General features: G+C 29.6%; 1 protein-coding gene across 1 annotated transcript; it reads left to right on the top strand.

Annotated features, from left to right (window-relative positions):
• Positions 1 to 34: 34 nt before the first annotated feature.
• LOC128957187 (uncharacterized) lies at positions 35 to 16,848 on the top strand. Its single transcript, XM_054302909.1, has 18 exons — positions 35 to 92; positions 582 to 751; positions 2,152 to 2,280; positions 2,340 to 2,954; positions 3,321 to 4,585; positions 7,356 to 7,629; positions 7,702 to 8,119; positions 8,648 to 9,562; positions 9,635 to 10,087; positions 10,931 to 12,278; positions 12,429 to 13,935; positions 14,312 to 14,404; positions 14,496 to 14,610; positions 14,743 to 14,861; positions 14,998 to 15,111; positions 15,188 to 15,351; positions 15,938 to 16,115; positions 16,813 to 16,848. Exons 1-18 carry the CDS (start codon positions 65 to 67, stop codon positions 16,846 to 16,848), a joined length of 7,941 nt encoding a protein of 2,646 aa, XP_054158884.1. The 5' UTR covers positions 35 to 64.
• Positions 16,849 to 17,570: the final 722 nt, after the last annotated feature.

A 17,570-nucleotide genomic window follows, 5' to 3' on the forward strand; every position in this document is an offset into this window, starting at 1 on the left:
ATAAAAAAAAGTTAATTTTGTTTTAATATTGTTTATATTACTTATTAAGTAATAATTTTTATCAATGATTTCCATTAACAACAATTATAGAGGTAATCATTATATAAATATATTATATTTTATAATTTTATAAAAATTTTACTGTTTAATGACTATTAAATACAAATATAAAGATATATTATTTTTTAAAAAATATTATTTATTTTTAATAAAATAATACTTTATTATATCTTTAACATATTAATTAATTATAACAATATTATAAGAAATTAGTTAATTTATTACTAGTCTATAATATTTATATATTAAATTTTTTTTTAATTAATAGTCTAAAACTTAAAAAATTTCTAAACCTTACGTTAAAAATTATATATTTATCAAACGTTTACAAAATTTATTATAACATTGAGTGAAAAAAATAATAACATTTATTATTATTATTATTAAATAAATTTCTAGAAAATCTACACATTTATAAATGATACATTTAATTTAATAATTAAATTAATTTTAATAATATATTTATATTGTTTTATTAATTTGTGATTTTGTTTGTTGTAATTATTTATAATTATTTATAGATTTTACTACTAATGGCAAAATCGGTTGCAATTTGTGCGGAAGTAACGGTGCATCGGTCAGGTGCGACAAATGCCAATCAATGGCTTTCTGTATATCGTGTGACGACATGTATCACAGGCACCCTAAGCGCCGGTATCATCTGAGAAAAGCCGTTGCCATTGATAATACGGTATTTAAAAAAACATATATAATTACAATTTTAAAATAATAATAATGACATTTTATTAACTATAAAAAAATAATTAATTAATTAATAGCTTAATAATAATAATTAATTAATTAATAGCTTAATAATAATAATTAATTAATTAATAGCTTAATAATAATAATTAATTAATTAATAGCTTAATAATAATAATTAATTAATTAATAGCTTAATAATAATAATTAATTAATTAATAGCTTAATAATAATTAATTAATTAATTAATAGCTTAATAATAATAATTAATTAATTAATAGCTTAATAATAATAATTAATTAATTAATAGCTTAATAATAATAATTAATTAATTAATAGCTTAATAATAATAATTAATTAATTAATAGCTTAATACTAATAATACTAAACAGTTTGACTACATTTTTGTTTTGTTTTTTTTAATATAAATTATATTATAATTTATATCATAATATATTATTAAATGAAATTTAATAATAAAATCATCTAGTTAACTTTAAATTTACTATAATCTACTATATATATATAGTGTTTTATTATATTATATTTAATTAGCTTATTAATTGATGATACAGTAATATATATAATAACTAAAATTAAATATTTATTTTAATCATTATTAAATTTTTGCTGTAGAAAAATAACCAAATTTACAAAATATTACATTAAATTTTTAAAATATATAAAAAATTAAAAAAAACGTACATTTATTGTATAGTAAAATATTGGTTAAAATAGTTGTTAATTATTGTCAATTACAGTAAAAAAATCAATTATAATTTATGTCAAACTAATAAATTACTTTTAATTATAATTTACTGTCATTTATTTGACTCTAATATATCAAAAAAAATAATTTTTAATTTTTTTAAGTATATAAATTACATTATAATAATAATGTAATACTAAGTTGACATTTTAAAAATATATTATTTTTAATTATTATATTTTGTGTGTGTGTGTGTGTCGTCAAAATTATTTTGAATATTTATATTTATAGTAACACTAAATATAAATTATTTTTATAAAAAGTATTTATATATATATAATGAAAACTTTAAATTCCCGGTTGTAATGAAAACTATTTTATAAGAAAAATAACTGTATTTTTAAAAAATATATATTTATATATATATATAGTTTATATTCAGCACTTTTTTTTAAATATATATATAATAAGATAATTAAATTTTTTTAAATACTATATAACATATATAGAAAATTTGCTTAATTAGCAGTTTTTTTTCTTAATAATTATTAATATATTAATAATAATAATATATAAGAATATTCTGTATTTATTAATAGTAATAATAATTCAAACATTTGACACCAATATATAAATATATATTTTTTATTATTATTTATTTTGTTACTACTATTATATAGGAAATGTTAGACAACATTATTGGCAAACCTAATAACGGGGACAGTAGTCGTATGGGTGGACATCCATCAAAAATGCCGGTTCCGCCTCCCAGACGAAAACGTAAAGGACTACTATTGTCTAGTATTAAGGTTTGTATAGTTTTTTATTTAAATAATCATATATTTAATCTAAAATTTTTAAATTATAGGAAACATTTACAAGCACTGGGCATATGTTGCGCCGGTATCTGAGCAATGAAAAAATATCGATACCTTCCCAGAGTAGTAATCATAATAATAATAATAATAATTCAAATAGTTATGGTTTAGATAGCATTCACAATAATCGACAAGAGGTACCCCTAATTGATAGGCCGATGATGCAAACCATACGTACTGATGGCCGGTATATACAACCCCAACCCCAACAACCCCAACACCAACAACAATCTCAACCATACCCTCAACAACAACAAACACGTGTTATATTATCAAATGCTAGCAATAATTACAACAATACTAATAATAATAGAGATATACATAAAACTAGTGTCAAACAGTTGGCTACACCTACACCCCCACCACCGTCACCAACAACAACAACATCAGTGAATCAACGATTCAATTCAATGCAATATAATTCACAAGCAAATCAACAGCGAAAACAATCGGATCCATTGCCGGCCACACCTCCGCCGCCAGTATCTACAGGAGGACAGTCAGCATTTAAACCGATATCACATCAACAGTCACAACGACAACTACCGCCACCACTACTGCCTCCACGGTTAACACCAACACCACCGCAAACGCCACGACAACCGGTAATTAACTATAAAATTTTTTTTATTGAATTAATTAAATTATAATTTTTTTATATATTATACTAAATATAATAGTATACTAAATAAAATTAATTATCTATATATTAATTAATTAATAATTATAATAAAACATTAAAGTTATATATCTATAAAAAATATATATATATATATTTAAAGATAAGAAATTTAATTTTATTATATATTATTAAATATAGTTTTGAATATAAAAATTATTATTTTTATTATATCTATATTTTTAAATAATTTCAATTTATTCTCTCTCTCTCTCTCTCTCTTTCTCTTTCTCTCTCTCTCTCTCTCTCTCTCTCTCTCTCTCTCTCTCTCTCTCTATGTATATGAAAATAGATGTATGAAAACTATCGGAAGGGCTCACTGCCTGTCGTCGACCATCGACTGCTGGGACGGAGTTCCTCATTGAATAGGGTGTCCACCAGTATAGGCGACATATCGTGTCAATCGTCGGCATCGCTGACACCGGATCCCCGACTAGACGACAACCGACGCGGACAACAACAACACACCGCCGCCGACCACAATCAGAGACCAACCATAGCCGGCGGCGGCGGCGCCAGCAATACATTAGAGCGACGAAACTTTTCATTCAATGACATCAACCGATCGTTTGACGACATCTCACGTTTCCCGGTGTCGTCGTCGTCGGCCTATCCATCCCAACAGCAACTGTTCAGCAACAATACCTGTCCGTATCATTACTATTATCCACCGCAGCCGCCGCAGCCGTCAATGATACCGATAGGACCGCATTATTTAGGCTACCCGTGGGGTACCGGTTCGCTGAACAATTCACTCGAAGGTGGTCTTCACCATCTGGCCAACGATTGCGACTACGATTCGGATAGAAGCGGCTCCGGTAGGCATCGCCACCACCATCACCAACACCATCAGCACCAGCAGGCTATCAATGATCATCGAAACAGGAGCTCAAGTATGAAACGCTGTCAGTCGGCCTTTCAGATGCATAACCCCCCGCCGTCGCCTTTTGACGTCGGCATCGGTGGTGGTGGCCAGTGTCTACCGGTTCAGCCGCCCTATTGCTATCAAAATCATTGTTGCGGCGGCCATTCGTACCCGAGTCCAGTGCCACCGCCATTGTTATCGCCATTTCAGGCCAGTAGTGGTGGTGCTACTGGTCATCATCAGTCACAGTCATACAGTTTGGCCGCCGCCGCCGCCGCCGGTCGTCCGTCAAGTGTCGACAATATACTGATGATGACTGAGTCCAACAACAAACCGTCGGCAAACAAGTCGTCGTCGTCGTCGTCGCGAAAGATTAAGATTAAGACCCGCGCGGCGAGCACTGGTGGTAGCGGTAGCGGACAGTTGTCCGATTCGGGCGGCCGATCGGCTACTACTACTACTACTACTACTACATCGTCGACATCGGGCAGACATCACAGCGACTTTGATGATGATGTCGACGACGACAATGTCGATGAAGTGGAAGAAGATTTTTTCTCCGCCAGCGATGATGACAAACAAACCAGTGATGAGGAGGAGGAGGAGGACGTGGAGGACAGTGATGGCGATAATACTAATAGCGGTGCTATTGATGACTTGCCGCCAGCACCGGCAGGCAATTGGTCGTGTAGGTCAGTAAATATATATATATATAGTATATACACCAATAGCTTATATATATATACAGTATATATGCTATACTTTTTTTCAATGATTTAATTGTTTTGAATCAATTAGTTTATACTATCAATTAGTAATTAACATTTTTAGTAAATTAATTTTTTATAATTTTTTTTAATTAATTATTTTAAAAAAATTTCAATATTATATATAGATACTAATTTAATAGATAAATAAATAATGTTTATAGTAATTAAATATATAATTTAATTTAAAATAATAAAATTTTTTAAATCTATTTATAAGATTTTAGTTGTATAATATAGGGTTGTGAATATTAACTATGAAAATATTATAATAAAATAGTATTAAATAGTTATATAAATAGCCCTTTATTAATGTATTACAGTTTTTTTTATAAATTATTTTCATAAACATTAGTAATTTTTGTTGTTGTTATCATTATTATAAATTTATTTAATTATTTTACTCAGAGTAAATTACCAAAATATATATATTACAAATTCAATGAATAAATAGTTCAATTTGTAAAATTTAGACTAAAAATTTCCTATTTTATTGTGTGTATGTATGTATATGTATGTATGTGTGTGTATGTGTGTGTATGTGTGTGTATGTGTGTGTATGTGTGTGTATGTGTGTGTATGTGTGTGTATGTGTGTGTATGTGTGTGTATGTGTGTGTATGTGTGTGTATGTGTGTGTATGTGTGTGTATGTGTGTGTGTGTGTGTGTATGTGTGTGTATGTGTAAGTGTGAGTAAGTGTGTGTAAGTGTGCGTAAGTGTGTGTAATTGTGTGTATGTATGTATGTATGTGTGTGTATGTATGTGTATGTATATATGTATGTGTGTGTATATATATGTATGTGTAAGATATATATATAGTGTAAATAATCCTAATTGGGGATAGCCTTAATAAGGGACGGCATACTTTAAATTAATTTTAATCACAAAATAATTAAACAATTGTTGATATTTATATGTCATTACAAACCTAAGGATATACTTTATAAGACAAGTGAATCAAAATTGTTATAATTTTATCACAAAATCAACAATTAATTGACAACAAAGATAACACAAAATATCACCATTTCATCCCTTATTTAACATTAAGTTTGAAATTAAATTAAACAATATTTAGTATAATTAAATTATAACTATTATTTTTTATACATAAATAATATATTAGTAAAAATATTAATAACAAAAATAATCACTTTTATTAATCTATGTATTAATTATTTAATTATAAATCAATAATTAGCCGAAAATCTCAATTAGGGACATGTAATTCAAAATAATTTTTATCAACAAATGAATGTCAATAACGTCATCAAATTAGTTTTATTTATAAATATAATTTTTACACACAAAAAAATAATAGTAAATTTTGATTGTACAGTATAATGAAAATAAAAAAAATTTAAAATACAAATTATCAAGTTTCAGTGTATCAAGTTACACTAAAAAAATAAAATAATTTTTTATAAATTATATTTAATGTAAAATAATCCGTAAAAATAATAAATACGTATAAATATGACATTATATATTTAAGATTAGCCTATTGGGTTGGTAGAGCTATTTAAGGAGTAAAAATCATCAACCTATTGGGTTGGTGGAGCTATTTAAGGAGTAAAAATCATCAACCTATTGGGTTGGTAGAGCTATTTAAGGAGTAAAAATCTTCAACCTATTGGGTTGGTAGAGCTATTTAAGGAGTAAAAATCATCAACCTATTGGGTTGGTGGAGCTATTTAAGGAGTAAAAATCATCAACCTATTGGGTTGGTAGAGCTATTTAAGGAATTTAAAATCATGAATAGTGATGGTAGATCTAATAGCATCCAATTTCTTCATACCACCCACATAGCTGTACGACTTCCTCAATTCGAGATATTCGAATAGTCGAAAATAGCTCTACCAACCCAATAGGTTAGTGATTTTAAATTCCTTAAATAGCTCTACCAACCCAATAGGTTAGTGATTTTAAATTCCTTAAATAGCTCTACCAACCCAATAGGTTGGTGATTTTAAAATCCTTAAAGAGCTCTACCAACCATTGTATTTAATTATTTGATTATTATTATCTTGTTTTTGTGATTTTGAACATTTTAAATGATTATAAATAATGTTATATTTTAAATTAATTTTTTATAATTTTTTAAACTTATAAATATGTTGTACTGTATTTTTGTAACTATAATTGTGGGAATCGGTAGTATTATATCTATAATATTTACAAAAATTTAAAATGAACATTTTATTATTTCTGTGTAGATAGAATATAAAAATAAATGAAAATAATTTTTGTATTTAATTTTTTGTGTGTATTATATAATTTATTTATTTATTAATTTTGTAGACATTATTTATTGTCAGATCTCGTATCCTAACAATTGCTTAACTTTTTATATTTTTTTTGGCGTCCCTTATTGAGACCATTTCCCCTATATATATATATATATAAGTTTAAATAATAATCTAAACTATAGACCTATAGATAACTAAATAAATAGTCAGAAAAGATAAATAGTTATTAAATTAGTAATGCTTAGTGTATTAAAAAAAAAAGTTAAACTATGAAAGTAGTGCCAAAAAAAAATTTTTGTTGTTGTTATTGTGTTGCACTACATATTGTTGTAATTAATTAGAGTATAACCGCAAATAATAATAATAACATAATTAACAACAACAAAATTTTTATAACAAATTAAAAAATAAATAAATAATTATTTATAATTATTTTTGTACACAGATTTTGTACGTATATTAATGACAATCAGAAAACAATTTGCGATATTTGTAGCAAAACTAATACCAGTCCTTCAACAAAAAAACATACCGACTCTTCCGTATCGATAATAACCAACAAAAATCAATCAAAAAAATCACTGAAACAAAAAAAATCATTGAAAATAAAACAACAAAACAATAGCAGACAACTGATCACATCTGATAAGAAAAATGAGATCAAAAATCAGCGAAAAATTATTATTAATAAAAAATCTAATAATAATATAAAATTTAATGACAACATCACTACTACTAATGATAATAATAATCACAAACATATGATAAACGATAAGAAAATTATTACTAATAATACAAATACTAATAATAATCTCAGAGACGATAGTTTAGTTGTCTTTGACGACCAGCTAATCGCCGAACAGAACCAGATTGAAAAAGAGCTGATCCGACGTCTGGAAATTGAAAGACAATTGGATGAAGAAAATGCTAGAATAGATAGACGTGAAGAATATAATCGTCGAAAAAGTCAGGGTTTGGCCGTCGATAAGGAACTGATGGATCAGATTATAGCCGATAATAATAATAGTAATAATAATAATAATGACAATCACCGGGAATCAGATGCACCGGCAGTTGGGGACAGTAGTGTCACTAATAGTAATACTAATACTAATAATGATAATAATCGTCAAAATTCTGGCGGCGATAATAAAGTGTCGGATAATTCCCGGAAAAATTCTACGATAATAGACGAGAATATTCTTAATAGTAATAATAATACTAATAATAATAATAGTATTAAATCATCAAATAATGATAATTTTAATAATAATGATAAAAATAATTTTGTCGATAATAATAGTAATATTAATAATAATAATAATAATTCTGATAATTTAATTAAATATACTAATAATAATAATAATAATAATAATAATATTACTACTAATAGTAATAATAATGTAAATCCTATTGAAAATACCACTAATAGTAATAATAATAATAATAATAATAATAATATAAATGAAAATTCAATAAATAACAATACAATAGTTAATATTAAAAATAATGAACAAGCTAATTTATTAGATAATAATAATAAAAATAATGATCAAAAAATTAATCAAGATAATATTATTAGTAATACTAATAATAATACTGAAACTAATAATAATAATTTTATTAGTAATTCAACCACCGATGCCAACTGTCCAAAAACTACCAGTGCACTAATTAATAGCAATAATAATAATAATAATTTAAATAATGATAATCAAAATAATTTCAATACAAATAATAATCAAAATCAGACACCAAATGGCATCATAACCACCGCCGCTAACTTAGCCAACAATGGCCAACAAATTGATCCGAACATTATCGGCAGCGGCGTCGGCGTCGGCGTCGCCGGGGACGACAATGTGGCCAATCAGTTGGTCAACCGATACCAGATGATGGCGTTGGGTACCCAACGGCTGGTGGCCAACAATCAGTTTGTTGTGAACGATAGGCGTCCATCGTATCCACCGTCGCCATCATATCATCATCAGTCGGCGTTTAATTTTAACGGCGGCGGCGGGTATGGTATGCAAATGATGGCCAATAACCTAATGGCCAATCAGATGGCGGCCAACAATAATAATAATCCAATGTTAGTCCAAAATCATCAGCTAATGATGAATCCGCTGATGAATCCATTGCCGGCCATGTATGGCAATAATAATAACCCGATGGCGGCCTCCTATTCATACCAGTCCAGTATCAATGGATCGCAGACCAGTTTGGATCGGTTTGGTGTTCCCGGCGGTGGCGGTGGTGTCATGTATCCAATGGTCGGGTCATCGATGGTCAACGATAATCCATATATGAATAATAATATGAATAATAATCCGTTATTATTACCGCAACAGCAGTCATCGTCGGCTACGGCATCGATAATGTCGTCCAGGTATTCAAGTTGCGAAAACTTGCCGTCGTATAGCACCGGTAGTATCATCGGTGGTAACAACAACACCAGTAACAGCACAGTTAGCCAACAATGTGAACGATCCCATAATAGTAATAATGGCAATAATAATACTACCGGTAATAATAAAAGCCAATTTGAATCGGGCCTACAATTGATACAATTGTTACGCGATGCCGATAGACGCGGCTATACTGCCGACGATGTCCAAGTGGCCATCGATTATAATCCAGACAAACCGTTAGGTTAGACAAAACAAAAACTACCGATTCCTCAAAATATAATGATTTTTTTGTTATATATATATATACCCATAGACTGGTTGGACGAAAACTGGCATACAATGTGCGAAACTGTCCAAACATTGACCAACAATCAGATTATGCGTGAATCGCGATCGGGTAGCAATCGGTACGGGGATTGGGATCTACTGAGAGAACATGAAGCCAAACAAGCCCTTCGGGATAGTAAGGGTAACATATGGTTAGCCATTGAAAAGTGTGTCCAACAAAAGGAAATAACCGTAAATCAACAAAACGAAGTCAAAGGCCAACAACAGCCGTCGGTAACGACGACCACAAAGTCGATGACCGCCACTACAGCGTACGGTAAGCCCACGGAAACGGACGTTAGCGGCGGCGGCAGTGGTGGCGGTAGTGGTGGACATAAAACTTCATTATCGATGAAGATATTGGGTTTCGGTTCGGGCAATGATAACAATGACCAGAATAATAATAATAATGGCCAACAATTGTTTAGGGAAAGCACCAGTAAGTTGGTGTCACTGTTTGGAAAGGGATGTCGGACTAGTAGTAGTAGGGTTGCCGCTAAACGGTAGTTAATAGTAGTATTTAGTAGTAGTAGTGTTGGGAAAACTTGATTTCAATTGATATTGAAGTTTGAATTATTTATTAGTTTTGTTTTTTTTTTGTTTTTAAGTTTTTTTTACCTAAAAATTTTAATAATTTTTTTAAAATTATAACTAACATGTGATTGAAATTGTTATTTGATTAATATCTTTACGTTATATATATATTTTTGTGATATTGTTTGACAAATTGTTTTTCAACAACAAAAAAAACTAAATAAATTATACAGGTATTAACATAAAATTATTTATTTTAAAAAAATGTTAAAAAAACATTAATATATATATATGATTATTATAGTTATTTTAAAACTATTATATAATAAAAGCGTTTCAATAAAACATTTTTGTTTTTTTTAAAAATAATATTTCATATCATTTTTTTTAAAAAAATAATTTTATGGTAATATAAATATTTATTTTGATTATTTAATAAAAAATTTTTAAGTAAAGAAAATAGCAATTTACTTTTTAGATTAAATTTTAGGTAAATTTTAGGTAAATTTTAAACCAATATAAAATATTAGACAAAAATATTTTTGGAAAACAATTATTTTCAAAAAAAATAAAATAAATATATTTATACATAAAAGTAAAAAAATAAATTATATTGTATTCTCTATTATATTTATTAATCATTTGGCAACTCTAGTCATATATATATATATATATATATATTTTAGTAAACTTATTGATAATTTATTTTATTTTTAAATATTTAAAAAATATATATTTCTATTGACAGCAACCATATCGTCGACATATAATTATTTTATTACCGACGATAACGAAGTCCAAGTGATGCCAATTGGCGGCACCGGTGCCGACATCAGTGGTAACGGTGGCAGTGGTGGCGATGATACTGTCAATGACACCGAAAGACGACTTATGGAACAGCTGTTGAACGAATGGAAAACCGAAAAACTAATGTCCGATCGGTTGAGACAACAGGAGAAGGAAAGGGAAAAATTTCGAAAGTTTATGGAATTACAGAAACGATTCAAAGAGTTTGAAGACAACGACAATGACGACGAAGAAGACATCGGTGGTAATGGTGTTGAAGAAGTAGTAAAAGTCGGTAATCAAGAACTAGTAGATGAAGACGACTCGATCGCCACCACCACTACTACTACTACTACTACGGGAGGCGCTGTTGAAGATCTACCGCTGGATGACGATAGCGGTCGGGGAGACGGCAGCGATGGCGGCGGTGACCGTCAGTTTGATGTCGCCAATGATGGCAACAATGATAATAATAATAAGCACATCAATAGTGGACATCAATTGTCTACTGTTCCCGCCGTTGATGTCGGTCGAGATGATGGCGGCGACCAAAATGGCGACGAATCGATGGTTATCGACGAATTGGTGTTACTTCTAGAACATCCAAATGCTGGCAATAATACCGATGAAGACCTAATGAACGAGTATTATAGCGATGAAGAACTAGAGGAAGAGGAAGAAGAGGTTGAAGAAGAAGAAGAAGAAGGAGTAGAGTTGGATGAGGAGGAAGAAGAAGAAGTAGAAGAAGAAGACATCGATGACGACGAGTTTGACAGAATTGATGCCAGAATTCAGGCAAAATTCGAGTCAAATTTCCTGAAGAATATTACAAACAATAATAATAATAATAGCAATAAATCTTTGAAATTATCGACAAATTTACTGAAGAAAAAATCCGATGATATTGTTGTTGTGAACGACGAGGAGGACGACTACGACGATGAAGAAGAAAAAGAAGAATATATTGATGACAATGAAGTTGTTGTCATTCAAACTAATGATGAATCAATTGGTGACGAAATTTTAGTAACAAATGTTTTGCCAAAAATTGATGATAATTTTGGTGATAGTAGTAGTAGTAGTAGTATTAATGGTAGTAATAGTGGCCAACAAATTGCTAATCAAAATAAAACTATTGATAAAAATCAGTTATCATTTGAAACTAGTGTCGAAAATATAGTACTACTTCAACAACAATCAGTTACCACTACTACTACTACTGATGTTAACAACAAAACTATTACAACTAATCTAAATCAAAATACCGGTGCTGTGACTAAACCAACAACAACAACACCAAGTGGTGGACAGTTAGCTGCAGCACCAGTAGCATCGGCATCATCATCATCATCAGCTAGTAGTAGTAGTAGTAGTAGTAGTAGTAGTAGTAGTAGTAGTGGTCAGTCATCATCAACTAATATGGGACTAAATTCAACTACTAATGAGACTACTAATGATAGTAATGTAAAATTAAATGATAAAAAATTAATTAAACAAAATGTTCAACAAATTGGACCGAAAATTGAATCAAAAATTGAACCGAAAATTGAACAAAAAATTCAACCGAAAATTGAATCAAAAATTGAACCGAAAATTGAATCAAAAATTGAACCGAAAATTGAATCAAAAATTGAACCGAAAATTGAATCAAAAATTGAACCGAAAATTGAACAAAAAATTGAATCGAAAATTGAATCAAAAATTAAACCGAAAATTGAACAAAAAATTGAATCGAAAATTGAATCAAAAATTGAACCGAAAATTGAACAAAAAATTGAATCGAAAATTGAACCGAAAATTGAACCGAAAATTGAACCGAAAATTGAATCAAAAATTGAATCAAAAATTGAACCGAAAATTGAATCAAAGATTGAACCGAAAATTGAATCAAAGATTGAACCGAAAATTGAATCAAAAATTGGACCGAAAATTGAATCAAAAATTGAATCAAAAATTGAACCGAAAATTGAATCAAAGATTGAACCGAAAATTGAATCAAAGATTGAACCGAAAATTGAATCAAAAATTGAATCAAAAATTGGATCAAATAGTGAAACAATTAGTAAAGAAAAGTCAAAAACTGTTGAACTATCAGAAAGTGATAAACAAATTGAACAGAAAATTGTCGACAAAATCATTGGTAAAGTGTCGACCAAAGGAAAGGCTAGAAAAACCAGTGCCAGTAGTCATCAACAGCAAACTGTTGAGGAAATACCTAATGATTTGCTGCCTATAGCTGACAGTCTTGAGACCACCAGTGATAGCAGTGGCGGCGGTAATGATAATAATCGTCAAAACAATGACAATGAAGAAGAAGTAGAAGAATTAGTAGAAGAAAACAATCTGAAGACTACTAGTGGTAGACAACAGAAGAAGAACAGAAAAGATATGATGAAAGAGATCGACAAAAATTTGCGCCAAAGTCTCGATGAAGTAGAGCTTATGGATCAGGAGCTGATCAGCACAGGTAGTGCCAGTAGTAGTAGTCCTACTGCAGTAGTAGTCGACAATAGCGGTACCGACAATACGTCGGTGACGACCATCGCTACCGTTGTCCATCAGCAGCCAGTAGTAGCAACAGTAGGGATGGCCAGTCAGCCCAAGCAGCACCTGTACGACGAAAGTTTCGGGTGGGCCCGAACCGACTACGAGTGCGAACTATGTTGTCTGGTCTACTCGATTGATGACCTGGTGGCACTGATATCCTGTACCCATAAAGCTTGTCGACAATGTCTGGCCAAGTATTATACGGTACAGATTAGGGAACGCCAACGGCTGGTAATTAGTTGTCCGTTTTGCGAGGAACCGGCCATCGATACCGACGATGACGATCGGGTTTTCGACTATTTAGCGCTTTTGGATTTGTTGGTCAAATATCTGGTTGCCGACGATGTCTACGAACTGTTTCAACGCAAGTGTCGCGATCGGGCACTGATGCGCGACCCGAGCTTTCAATGGTGTCCACAGGTAGGCCCGCCTAACCCCCACCCCCACACACCCCAAAACCACTACCCTTTCTTACCCCCCCCCTCCCATAAAAAATAGTTATTATACGATATATATCAGTAAATTCCCACTAAATTTTCCGCTAAATTGCCACTAAATTGCCACTAAATTCCCACTAAATTCCTACTAAATTTTCACTAAATTTTCCACTAAATTGCCACTAAATTCCCAATAAATTGCCACTAAATTTCCACTTAATTCCCCATTAAATTCTCAATATATTATTTATATATATACTGTGTATTTACAGTAATTTTTAAATTAAAAATTAATATTATTATTATTCCCATACCTCTACCCCCTGCCTCCCACAACACACACACACACACACACACAGTGCAGCTCCGGGTTTATCGGGCAGAACCTACAGGGTATGACCATTATGTGTCCCGATTGTAAAACTGTTTCGTGTATACAGTGCAAGAAAAAAGTATATATTATTTGTATTATTTATTTATTTTTAAAAATCTAACTAAATATCTGATTGTTTTTTTTGGGTGACAACCATCATATGAAAACAGTGGCGGAAACAACATTTCAATATAACATGCGAACAGTTCGCTCAATGGGAAGTGGATAACGATCCGGCTTTCGCTGAACAACAACTGGACAAACATCTCAAAGAGTTTGGAATCGGTATTCAAAACAAACAATAATATCAATTAATTAATATCTTTATTAATAAAAACATTTTTTATTAACCAACCACTACTACTACCTGACCATTCATATGCTACCCCATCTCATACCCCATCACCTCCCCTATAGACTGTCCAAACTGTAAGTTCAGGTATCAGTTGGCTAAAGGCGGTTGTATGCACTTCCGGTGCATCCAATGTTCATACGATTTTTGCGGCGGCTGTCAGCGGCCGTTCAAAATGGGAACTGTATGTTGTTTTTTTTTAAAGTAATTGATCCACCATTTGCACCTACATGTCTTCTATCTACTTACCTAACCCAACCTACCCGTCCCCTCTATTCTATATCATTGTTAATGTTTGCCCCCATTTCCTACTTAACTAGAGGTGCGGTGTATCGCCGTTTTGCGAAAAGTTAGGCCTTCACGCCCACCATCCGCGCAATTGTCTGTTTTATTTGAGAGATACCGTCACTCAGGATCTACAGTCACTACTGGATGTTAGTGTTATTGTTTGTTTGGATAGTTTGATCATTAGGTTTATAAACCAAATTATTTTTGTTGTTGTTTTTATAGAGAAACCAAATCAAATACCTGACTGTCCTCGAGTCGGGCGGCGGCAGCGGCGGCGACCACAACAAGACGGCCACCCGATGTCCAGTAATGGAACAGAAAGAGACGGACACCGGTATGCGGGACGAGCCGTGCAATCGTTATGTCGAAAGTGCCGGTCTTTGCAGGTATTCATTGATAAAATGATTTTAAAATTAATTATAAAAAATTAATATTTTTTTATAACATATAAATTATAATATTTTTTTAAAAATTAATTTTAATTAGTATTTTTTTATATATTGTATTGTATATTACATTTTATGCTTGCTCATTTATTTACAGTATTAGTAAAATATCTATATATTTTAATGACTACTATTTATTACTATTTTATAATAAGTTTAATAATATTAAAATAAATTAAAACATAGTATTATATTACTAATCTATTATTAATTAAGTGGTGTCTCCTAATATAAATAGTTAACTATTTTAAATTTTTATATTAATATTTTACAGTTTATATTATTTAGAAAAAAATAATTATTATTTATTAAGTAATCATTTAAGTAACTAAATGTTATCTAAATAACAATAATTATAATAATATCTATAAAATAAATATTTAGTTTTTTTTAAATATAAAAAAATAAATATAATATTTCGAAACAAATATATAAATTGTTAATTAATTGTTAATTATTTAAATTTAATTTTTCTTAATCTTTGTTTTTTTTGTGTTAAACAAATTTTTTTTATTTTTTTTAATAGACTTCACTATAAAGAATATTTAGGTGATCTGATCTGGAAGAATGGTATCGATCCGGTGGACATCTTCGACAACGACCAGCTGGAACTGGTAGTCAAACGGGAAAATATTAGACTACCCCCTAAAGGATGTAATAATAATGCAAATACCCGACAATTGTATAGGAAATTATTGATTGAGGTATTGTACTGTATTGGGTGTATGTGTGTGTATGTGTGTGTGTATGTGTGTGTGTATGTGTGTGTGTATGTGTGTGTGTATGTGTGTGTGTATGTGTGTGTGTATGTGTGTGTGTATGTGTGTGTGTATGTGTGTGTGTATGTGTGTGTGTATGTGTGTGTGTATGTGTGTGTGTATGTGTGTGTGTGTATGTGTGTGTGTATGTGTGTGTGTATGTGTGTGTGTATGTGTGTGTGTATGTGTGTGTGTATGTGTGTGTGTATGTGTGTGTGTATGTGTGTGTGTATGTGTGTGTGTATGTGTGTGTGTATGTGTGTGTGTATGTGTGTGTGTATGTGTGTGTGTATGTGTGTGTGTATGTGTGTGTGTATGTGTGTGTGTATGTGTGTGTGTATGTGTGTGTGTATGTGTGTGTGTGTGTGTGTGTGTGTGTGTGTGTGTATGTGTGTGTGTATGTGTGTGTGTATGTGTGTGTGTATGTGTGTGTGTATGTGTGTGTGTATGTGTGTGTGTATGTGTGTGTGTGTATGTGTGTGTGTATGTGTGTGTATGTGTGTGTATGTGTGTGTATGTGTGTGTGTGTATGTGTGTATATATGTGTGTGTATGTGTGTGTATGTGTGTGTATATACAAGTTTACTTTTTAAAAAATTTGATTTAATAAAAATATTAATTTAATTTTTGTTGTCAATAATTAGCTCATCAACGAAAAAATTCCACTAAATCTTCATTAAATTATTTATGATTTAAATACAAAAAAAATATTTGTTTTGTGTTTATTGTTGGATAAAAAAATTATTTAAAAATAAATATATATTATAGTGATTTAAAAAAATAATAGTGTAATATATAATTTAAAGTTTGTTTGAATTTATTTAATTTATTCAATGTATTTATTAAATAATAAAAATATCTATCATTTTTTCAATAATAAATTATTTTTTAAAAATATTTAATATTGTTAATTACAAAAAAATTAATAAATAGAATTAAAGTATAATATTTGTTTAATTTTATCAGGATCATAATTTATTTATATTATAATTTTTTTTTTTTAAATGTATATATTATTATTTGAATTGATTTTAAATTAAATTATTAAAATAATAACTTTTTATTAATAATATTTTATTATAACAATATTTAATTAATATTTTTATTTGAATAAATATTGTTATTTATTTAATTTTTAAAAAAAAAGAAATAATTAACAAAAATATTGTTATTTAATTATTTAGTTATAAATTGTTAATAAGTATTATACAGTTATTACCAATTTTATGATTAATTTTATAATAATATTCACTAACAAGTTTTAATAATATTTAAATTTTACAGTTTATAATAATATATATATTTAAAAATTATATAACAACAGGATAAATTTATAAACTGTTAATACATTACTATTATATAGCTATTATTGATTTTGAGTTTTAATTATCTAATTTGTATA

This window comes from Oppia nitens, unplaced genomic scaffold (assembly GCF_028296485.1).
Source record: "Oppia nitens isolate AA-2021 unplaced genomic scaffold, nextdenovo-longstitch-racon4-pilon3 scaffold38_pilon_pilon_pilon, whole genome shotgun sequence".
NCBI classification, from domain to species: domain Eukaryota; kingdom Metazoa; phylum Arthropoda; class Arachnida; order Sarcoptiformes; family Oppiidae; genus Oppia; species Oppia nitens.